Source organism: Lontra canadensis, unplaced genomic scaffold, assembly GCF_010015895.1.
Source record: "Lontra canadensis isolate GAN:19392208 unplaced genomic scaffold, GSC_riverotter_1.0 scaffold29, whole genome shotgun sequence".
Classification (NCBI taxonomy): domain Eukaryota; kingdom Metazoa; phylum Chordata; class Mammalia; order Carnivora; family Mustelidae; genus Lontra; species Lontra canadensis.
In genome coordinates, this window is record NW_022631023.1 from 5,295,359 (window position 1) to 5,305,703 (window position 10,345).

General features: G+C 46.6%; 1 protein-coding gene across 1 annotated transcript in view; it reads left to right on the forward strand.

The window, feature by feature from the left end:
- Window positions 1-9,799, forward strand: part of DSCAM (DS cell adhesion molecule) — a 655,321-nt gene extending 645,522 nt beyond the window's left edge. The window contains exon 33 of the mRNA XM_032865305.1: window positions 8,882-9,799. Coding sequence (XP_032721196.1) covers window positions 8,882-9,234 — 353 coding nt within the window. The 3' untranslated portion in view covers window positions 9,235-9,799. The remainder of the gene's footprint in view (window positions 1-8,881) is intronic.
- Window positions 9,800-10,345: the final 546 nt, after the last annotated feature.

Consider the following 10,345-nt stretch of genomic DNA (forward strand, 5'->3'; position numbering starts at 1 on the left):
CAGCTTTCTCTGTGATTGTGCTGTTTCACCTCCAAAGCCCATGTGGTTTTCATGCTGGCTCTTGAATCAGAATTAGACTCCAGAAATCTTCACTGCCAAAAATCCTTCTCCACAGACTCATTCTATCTGCATCTACCTCGCCACCTGCAGAATGAGCTCTGCTCCCAGCAGGTCACCAGGCACAGACTCCCTGCTCCTGACCCAAAGCGCCACAGTGGGTTCCTCTCAAGCAGTTCTGTATCCCCCCTCCCCTCACCCCTTTGGGTCAGGTGATGGGAGGTCCTATGCCTCAGGTTTGCAACCTTCTCCTCTTTTTTGCACTCACTACAATGAGATTTTGAAATTTCTATTATGGATGTTATTCTAAGAACTATGGAAAGGGTCTCCTTTCAAGTGCAAGTATCTTAGATACTTCCACATGGACACAAACAGGTGTGCACACCATACATGCATGCACATATGCCACGCACACTGAGCTTCTCTGGCCTCCATCCTTCCAGAGATGCCCCTGATTCTTCCCTCCCAGACTTCCAGCTTCCTTTCTAACTTCAGCATGTCTTTTTTGATCTCCCACTCAATAGCTGGTCCCACTTTCAGAGCTGGAGATACAATAGACAAGATGCACAAAGACCTCATCTAAAGGGAGTTTATATTCCTGGTTGGAGAGACAGACACTGATCAAATAAGCAAACAACACAGTTTCAGATCATGATAAGTGCTGGGAAGGGAAGTAATGGGGAAGGGGATCAAGTCTGGCAGGGGTTAGGGGTTGGGGAGAATGGTCCAGGAAGTCCTCTTGGAGCAATGAGTTGTGAACTGAGATCTAAGGTGAATGGGGCAAAGAAACTCCAGAAGACATCTTAAGGTGACAGTGGTGTGCACAGAGGAAGAGCAAAGGCAGGAGATTGGAATGAGCTTCACATTCACCACCTATAGCAACAGTTAGCTCTGAGCTGACAAACTTTCAAATGCTCCCGTAATATTTAAAGTTAGAAAGACCTGGGGGCCATGAACAGCACCTCCGAATATTGCTCTACATACCTGCCATGGGTGGACCTAAATATTTCACCATGTTCATCCTGGCTCACTGCTAGGACAGTGATCTTTTTTTTATTATTATTATTTTTTATTTCTTTTCAGCGTAACAGCATTCATTGTTTTTGCACCACACCCAGTGCTCCATGCAATCCGTGCCCTCTCTAATACCCACCACCTGGTTCCCCCAACCTCCCACCCCCCGCCCCTTCAAAACCCTCAGATTGTTTTTCAGAGCCCATAGTCTCTCATGGTTCACCTCCCCTTCCAATTTCCCTCAACTCCCTTCTCTTCACTGATCTCTTTAACGTGTATTGGCGATTTCACCTTCTTCAACGGTCTTCGACAAGACTGTCTTGTTATTTTAGTCTGATGTCTCCAGGACACATGAAGTGATGGTGGGACTCCTTATGAAGGGTCCCAAGCTTGGAACTCCAAGCCCACTTGCCTTTTGCACTGGCCTCCTCCCCTTTCTGCCTCTGGTTCCAGGGGCCTGAGTCTTCTCAGCTTTCTGAGAGCTCTTGTGGTTTTATCGTAGACACTGCTGCTTGTGTATGTCCTCCAATTCTTAAGTGTGTGTTCTTTTGTTCAGACTGCCTTTTCTCTGACTCCAAGCCCCTTAGCTCACTGTTTTTCTTGGTTAGCTTGTTGGGGTTCAGCTTTAGTTGCCGGGGATCCCATGGGTGGTACAAGGTAAGGAGGAGGTCTGTGCCTAGTAACTTGTCAGGGAGAGGTAGGAAGCCCATCTATGTCCTGCAGAGTGGCCAGAAGAAAGTTTCTAGATTCTAGTGGAACAGATGACAAGCAAAAAGGCTTAATCACAGTGAAAGTTCACTGCATCTCCAAAAAGTCCCTGTGAAAACACAAATCTATTACACTCATTTATTCAACCCATATTTATTGAATACCTTCTCTGTAAAAAGATGCTGTATCAGGTATTACCCTAAGACATAAAAGTGTTAATAATATTAAACCAATGCTTCCCACAGTCTCCTTAATTCGTCAGAATAGCAGGTAGCATCCTAAACAGCAGACAGAGACCTATAGACACAAAACAGATAAGTATGGAAATCCAAGAAACAAGGCAAAACTCAGCTTCTGGAAGACAGGGAACACACACCCCACCAATACAAACACACACACACTCTCCTGTGAGATGTCATGATAACGTGAAGGTGCTGGGAATATACAAAACTGTAAGAAAACAGCAAAGACCATCATATTTCCATGGAGCTCTGTGTGGGCACAGCTGGCACCAACTTCTAATGCATCCTATATCCCAAACTAGGAAGCAACGAGCTTTAAATTCCAGTGTGTGGTGGACACTCTGGTGTTGAAATCCCTTGTGTAGCTGCCCATTGCTCAGGATAGAGACTCACAGGATTTCGAGAAGCCAGACCTGTCTTCCTCACTGGTCATGACTCCTGCTCTCTGGGCTCCTAAACTCCCCAAATGTATATTCCATCTGCCTAGAATCCTCTCATTTCTAGGTTAACTTGGTCCTTCCGTGGGATAACACTAGGTACACAGGATTGCTGAGACAGGTCTGCCAGCCCCACGGTGGAGCAGGGGCAGGTATCCTAGTGGGCTCCCTCCTCAGTCGTTCCCAGTGAGAGTCCTCATAGATCTTAAGTGGGACCTGGTGCTTCTTTGAACCTCATGGACCCTTCCTCACTGGGTGCTCCAAACACCCAGCTAAGGGATTCTGACCTGGCCTCCATGCTGGGACAGGTTTTCCAATCCTACTTTTTATTCAGAGCTATTTTATTTCAGAAAAATAGTGAGCAGCAACAAACTCAAAGCCCCACTTTGTACCTCAGTGCAGTTTTTAAAGTTCACCAGAGAGTAGGAGGATCACAATATTGATGAGCTCTTAAAAATGCATGAAGCCTCCTAAGTACAAGCCAAGAATGGTAATACAATCCACGTACATGGACCTCTGGTATCAATCTCTCATTATTTATTTAGGGGTTTTCCTGGGGGCCATTTGGGAGTGAAGATTCATTTACCAAGAGAGATTCATTTACAAGTTTTCATTACCCTGCTGCAGCATTAATATTAAACTAAAAAAGTGTTGGATCTCTTTTGCCTCCAGAATGGGCAGACTCCATACTCTCTCCCCTTGTAACTAGCTCTTTGATGCTGTCATTACAAGTCTGATCTGTGTGGTTCTTATTGAAATTGCTAGAAGTCAAGGTAAGCATCTTTTGCTTCTTACCTTTGCATCAATACCCAACTCCATCCAAGGGCAGATGTGAAGCCTTTTTAGAAACGGATGAAAGTTCCTTTTTATATGGCCCCAGAGGAGAGCTAAGCCCCAGAGACTCCGATTCATTTTCTTTTTACATGTACTTATTGTGAAACCCTATACATGCTTTCATAGGAGCTAATGAAGTATTGCATTGGAAGGGGAAGAAAGCTTTTGCCATGTGCCTTAGAATTTTAGGCTCCCCAAAATGCATTCATTTGTTTTGTATTTATCCTCAAATTCCTAATACATTGTGCTTGCCCAATTTTCACAGGTTAGATAGTAAAGAGCATAAGAAAGACTCTTACAGACTTGAGAGTGCCCTTAGAAATGACTGTGCCCACTTCACCTGACTAAAGATAAGATGCAAAACTTGAAGGGGGTCACAGAACCATCTAGAGGTAAAGGCAGGATTTTTACAGGAAGCCCAGAATTCTCCAGCTCATGTTCTTATCCTATTCTAAGCTCCCACCTCATCAGACCAAATAGGAGGAAGACCTTGTGACTGCCATTGCATGAGACCCATCCCTCACTTTCTCCCAAGAACGGAGGCCATAACTCCTTGTGGATTAGTAGATACTGAGCAGTATCATTCCTTATTTGATAGAATGAAATGTTTTTCGAATAAAATTAAAGCAAAATAAGGGTCCACTTGGAATTGTGAACTTTAGCCCCTTTAAACCACGGTGTCTCAGGGTCAGCACAGTGAGCACTGGAGGACTGGAGACGTGGGGGTGAGGGGCAGGCAGTGGCATCCTATGCTTTGTAGGATGTTGGACAGCATCCCTAGCCTGTGTCCAAGAAAAATCAGTGGCAGCCACACCCCAGCTGTGATATCCAAATAGTCTTCAGACATGGCCACACACCTCCTGGGGGCAGAGTCCCTCTTTGCTGAGAACCACTGATCTCAACTTTAGACATTTCCTTCCCGAGTGTGTGCACACTGAATGGCAGGAAGCACCGTCTGAGAATAGATTCATGGAACGCACATCCATTATAGATTTTCTGAATGGATGCATTCTTGCTCTTTTTCAATATTGATTTTTGCCATCCTTCTTCCAAAGCTAAAGTGCATTCAGACTTTGTATGTGCCTCTGACGCTACCGAGAAAGTTCAGGAAATTTGGGTCTCCAGATAGGAAGGTTTCAGATGAGTGAGGCTGGTTTACTGTGAGTTTTCATGTGGTGGGGCCAACCGTGGCTTGAAATCTCCCTCGGGGAGGATAGCAAGCTTTGAGCACCTACCTGCTGGTGGATGCAGAACCATTAGGGCATCTGGGGGTGAGGAGTTGTGAAGGCACCCATGAGCAAGATAGTTAGGGACAGAGGGAGAAATCGATGCCACTTGTTTCATGTGAACTTTCAGAGATACTAGTGGTACCCAAGGTCAATGGCCCCTCAGCTCAGCCTCTCAGAGCCCCTTCTCCCCAAGGGTATGTCGGCCCCTCCAGCTGTGCCCCCACAAGGGCCGTGGGCCTCAGGAGCAAAGCACAGAGGGGTGACTGTTCATGACACAAGTGCATGAATAAGCATCACAAAAACCAGTGGGTGGAGTGTGCCCCAAAGGCTCATCTGGGGCTCCTAGCCCCCTCACTGCCTTTGCACTCATGCTGGGTTTCGGAAAGTAGCTAATGGGTTTAGCTAACTAAGAAAGTGCTAGAAGTATAGCCAGTTAGGTAAGTAGGGCAGAAGGAAAACGTGGAAGGAGGCATTGGCGTTCCCAGATCCTTTCCCTTCCAGTGGTCAGAATGTGAGACTAGGTCTTCCTGCTGCCTGTCCCTTTCTCCTGGGTGCCTCATCCTCTCCTTGTGGTGTCTGCCCCTCCCCCAGGCTCTCCTCCCCTCTGTCCTCATGACATACACACAGTCACACACACACACACATAGTCACATGGACACAGGCACATGGACACATGCAATATACACACATACATGCACACAAACACATGAACACATCATATAAAAATAAACACATGAACACGTACAGATGGCACACGTGTACACACACATGCACATGGAACGCCTACACATAAACACATTTACATGTGCATATGCACAAATACACATATGCACATATACAGAAACACATATGCATGTGTACACAGGTAGACACACAAACACATACACACATGAACAGATATGCATACACATGTGTAGACACAGAAATGCACACACAAAAATGCACACACATACACACATGCACACACCCCACTTTCCTTGACATGGTGCCCTGGCATCTGCGTTGCACACCACTGCCATCTCCGTCCCCCCTCCTGCTTACACTGTCTCTTTCACATCTTCCTTCTACCTTCATTCCATGGAGGAGTGTCGGTATAAGGAAAACAAAACAAGAAGGAGAGAGAGAGAAAGGGGAGGGGAAAGGCTGAGTAAAGCAGAGAGGAGGAGCACAGATAATAAATGATTCAATCCTTGCTGAAAGTAGAGGTGAACTCCACTGTAGCTGGTTTTCCAGAACATGCACTAAGGTCAGGGTTTGGCTCTGCCTGTGTTTGTGGCAATAGTGGGTCAACACACAGGATGCCAAGGGCTGTGTGTGCCCGGTAGAGTTCAAGACAAAAAAAGATCCTTGAATGTCTCCTAGGTCACTGCTTCTTTCACAAGTATGGGACGCCTCCAGAGGGTCCTTGTGGATTAGCTTTAGGGCATGTTGCCCCACAGAGATGGAGAGGGTTCAACAGCCAGGGGTGGGTCGCCTGGGGGTGGCTGGACAATGAGGAACCAAGACACCTGTGCCCTGTGGGTTCAGATGCCTTTGAAGAGGCTTCTTCTCCCTCCTGAAGGAGACTTCAGGGAAGCCCCCTCCAACCTAGTCCTCAGGGGGTCTTCGGGGGACAGCTGGACAGGTGTCTGCCTCCCCAGGGAGGAGAGGAACTAGGGGAAGAGGTGCTGCCTTGGCTCCTATAGGGAAGAAGGGCAGGTGACAGATCAGAGTACAGGGTGGAGACCCCATATACCACAACTTCGTTGGCTGCAATTACTGGTCTCTCAAGAGAAATCCCCTCCTTTCCTGTGACTGATATAAGCGGACACGGTTCCCATACAGTAGAAGCGTTTCAAAGAGGTTCTCCCAGCCAAGAAGAAAGGACATCTACGTGAGTGTCCTGTAGCTGGCATAACAAAGGGCCAAAAACTGGGTGGCTCCAATCAACACAGATTTATTCTCTCACAGTTCTAAGGGCAGAATTCCAGAATCCAGTGTCAGCAGGGCCGTGCTCCCTCCCAGAACTCTAGGAAAGAATCCCTTCCTTGTCTCCTCCAGCTCATGGGGGCTCCAGACACTCCTTGCCTTGTGGCTACATCTCTCCATCCTCTCCCTCCCTCTTCACATGGTTTTTCCCGTCTTCTCTCTCTCTAGTCTCCTTCTGTCTTTCCTTATAAGAACACCTGCCACTGGATTTGGGCCCACCTGCAGTCCTGATGATATCATTTCCAGATCCTTAATTAATTATATCTACAAAGACTTTCTCCTACAAAGGTCACACTCACAGATTCTGAGGATTGGGACATGGACCTAACTTTTGGAAGTGGTGGACACTAATCAACCCACTGAAGACAGAAACCAAGGTAGAAACCCCTGGCCAGTCTCCAGTCCCTAACTTCAGACCTTCTGAGAAGGGACACATCTGGCTGAAAACCTTTCACATGCATTACCTAATTAGACCTGCACCACAACTCTATGTGGTAGATTCTACTATTATTCCCATTTTATGAGTGAGGAGACTGAGCCCAGATTAAATGCAGGCAATGCCTCGCAGACCTCTACTCCTAATACGCACCATTAGAATCCTTGTTTAGTTTCTCCCATGGAAACAGGCAGATGGAGGGTGGGAGGCTGAGAAAAGCAGATGTGCCAACATCCAGACGGTCGCCACGGTTTCCATTCCTCTTCTCTGGCTGGAGTAATAAGCACATGTGTTGCCTCAGATCTGTGGGCACCTTAAGAACATGGAAGATGCATGGGTGATTAGAGATCCTGGTTTCCCAAGTGGTCCTTGGACCAGCACATGGGTTGGGATTTTAATGGACATAAAATGCCTTTAATAAACAAAGCTCATGACAGATTACTCTGGTGCTTTCTTCTACATAAGTGCATGAATTATTAAGAGAACACATTTGCAGCATTCACACTGTTGAAAGGGCTAATTAGAGCATCGTGCAACTCAGTAAGGCTTTGCTTGAAAACCTGGATCACTCAGAGATATTGGATATTCAGAGGTTGTCGGCAGACCTGCAGTAAAGTTAGCAAACACAAGTAACCCTCGTATGTGAAGATGTGGGCACCGTAGTGTTTCCATTATTAAGGATTTCTAATTCTCACCCACCTTTTTCAGCTACCCCAGCCCTCCTGATCACTGAACCTAGTGTGAAAGCCCCTGCAGGCGGAGGGCAGCTATCGTGAGCTTTGTCTGTAATTTCAAACACATTTGTTCCACCTAATCTAGGACCTGAGCATCCTGCAATCCAGCTGGGACCAACAGCCTATTGTTTTTCCAGAGCTTAATAAGCCCTGTTCATTCAGTGGGGAGTAGCTGGGACAGAGACTCATTCCCAAATCTGCTACAACACATTACAAATATGTCAAGTGTTCAGGATTCAGTTGGGTCTCAGAAACAGCACGAGGCCCTCTTGACCTACATTTTCAAATAACCCTAGAGGTAAATGAATTCCACATTTTCTCAAGTATGTGAACAAAATGATAAAAGAGTCATCGTCATGTAAGTAAATAAAAGAGCAAATGTCATTTTCTCATTAAACTCTTAAGAATGAAAGACAGGTCATTCCTTTTAGGAAATTGGATATGTAAGAATCCACACCTCCTTCCCATCAGCCTCACACCATCCTCCATTTTGAAGCTAGGATCCTTGGGCCCCTTTATGCCTCACCATTACATCCCCCTGACATTTTCTGTGGATGTCCTCTGAGCTCAGGTCACCGCCATGCCTCCCTCAACCTGTGCATCCTCCCACCTAGAGCCTTGGCTCTAGGACACTGTTTTCTGTCTAGAGCTCCCTATGCAGTGTGCTGTGAAGGAGTTACAAGTGAGCTGAAGTAGTGAGCCCCTCCAGCCCCGGGTAGCCAGGAGGAGCCCCCTGCATTCACCCAGCTTGCTGCCATCAAACATGCCTTGTCTGCATGTGGGAAAGACAGAAGCAGGGGCCCAGCCAGTGAGCATTACCCTTTCCTTGGCAAACCTGCCTCTCTTCTTGAGCCCCGTGCTCCACCAAGCACTTCCAATCACATACAGTGTCTGGCCCATCATGCTTTATACCTAGGATGCACTATTGCCTTTGACGTATATTTTTCTGTCCTTTGTGAGGTTTTGAAGGATCTTGTTACCTCTCTTTCTCTGGCTTAAGTATGACACTTAAGATTCTCAGTTAACGTGCCATAGAAAAGGAGGCTCGCCCTATGCCTGGTGGGACAGGAGGTGAGGACGATCCCACCTGCCTCTGTGGAGAGCTCTGACAAGGGGTCTTGCAAACACGGCCTGGTATGGTGACATCCCCAGCTCAGACACCCGAGGGGCACTTGGCTCCTGCTTAGCAAAAGCCAACTAACTGCTCTGTGTTTCTTTGCAGGTGACCTCATACATTTGCCTCCATACCTTAGAATGGACTTTTTGTTAAACCGAAGCGGTGCAGGCACGAGCAGGGACCTGAGTTTGGGGCAGGCGTGCTTGGAACCTCAGAAAAGTCGGACCCTGAAGCGCCCCACGGTCCTTGAGCCAATCCCCATGGAGGCCTCCTCTTCCACGTCCTCCACAAGAGAGGGACAGCAGTGGCAGCAGGGGGCTGTGGCCACATTACCTCAGCGAGAGGGAGCAGAGCTGGGACAGGCAGCTAAGATGAGCAGCTCCCAAGAATCGCTGCTCGACTCTCGGGGCCATTTGAAAGGAAACAATCCCTACGCAAAATCCTACACCCTGGTATAACAAACAGCATGACTGGACAGCGGCTGTAAATACAATTTAAAAAATTCAATCAAAGCTACCTTTTTTTTACGGAATTCCAATATTTATAATTAAAGAAAATTGCCAAAATATATTAAAAAAAAGAGAAAATACTGAAACCACAGACAGTGCAAAGACTCTCCTGCTTTTTTTCTGTCTGAGTGTGAGCTCCATCTGCCTGGGCATCTGATTTTTTGGGAAAGAAGTCCAGTTTTATGATCTTCACAGGTTATTGCATTTTTACTGATTTTCTACAAAGTGCATGGGGGACTAATTAAACCTTCTGACTGGAAGTTCTATCACACAAGATTTAAGAACGAAAACGGGGAAAAATTACCCTCTTTGTGAATTTAAAAGAAACATTGATTTGGGGTCAGGGGGGAGACTTTAGTCATGTTTGCACACCTTTCTTTCCCATTAGAAACTGGGTCCTCAATTTGACCTCCTTCTGTTGTGAATTAGGATGAGTGCCGTCAGTGAAGGGGTGGGGGGAATCAATTTGATTTTCTTTTCTGTTTATTTTTTAATTTAATGAGACACTCTTTGCATTTTGTCAAAGCGAAATAAAAAAAGAAAAGGTGGTCTGCCTTTATTTCGATGTCTACCTCTCTTGTCTCCTACTGATTGCTGGGTCCTTCTTCCTCTTGATGCTTGTTTTGCAAACACCAGGGCTGAACCCAGAGTCCAATTCAATAAGCCAAAGAGGGCACCAACATTTCAGCCTCCTCAGGGATGGCTGGGAAGAGCACAGATGACGCAGCTGGTCCCGACCATAATCAGGGACCGGCCAGGTACTCTAAGCCTCCCAGATGTTCTGCTCCTTCCTTGCCTCTCCACAACACCTCTTCCCCTAGTAGACCAGGGGTCAGCAAACCATGGTCCGGGGGCCAAATCCCGCCTACTACTGCTTTTATAAATAACATTTTATTGGAACACAGCCATGCACACCATTGGCATTTTGTCTATGGCTATTCTGTGCCACAATGGCATAGTTGAGTAGTTACAACAGAAATGGTACAGCCTGCAAAACAGAAAATATTTACCATCTGGTCCAATACAGAAAAAGTTTACAGACCCCTACTCTAGAGTCCCA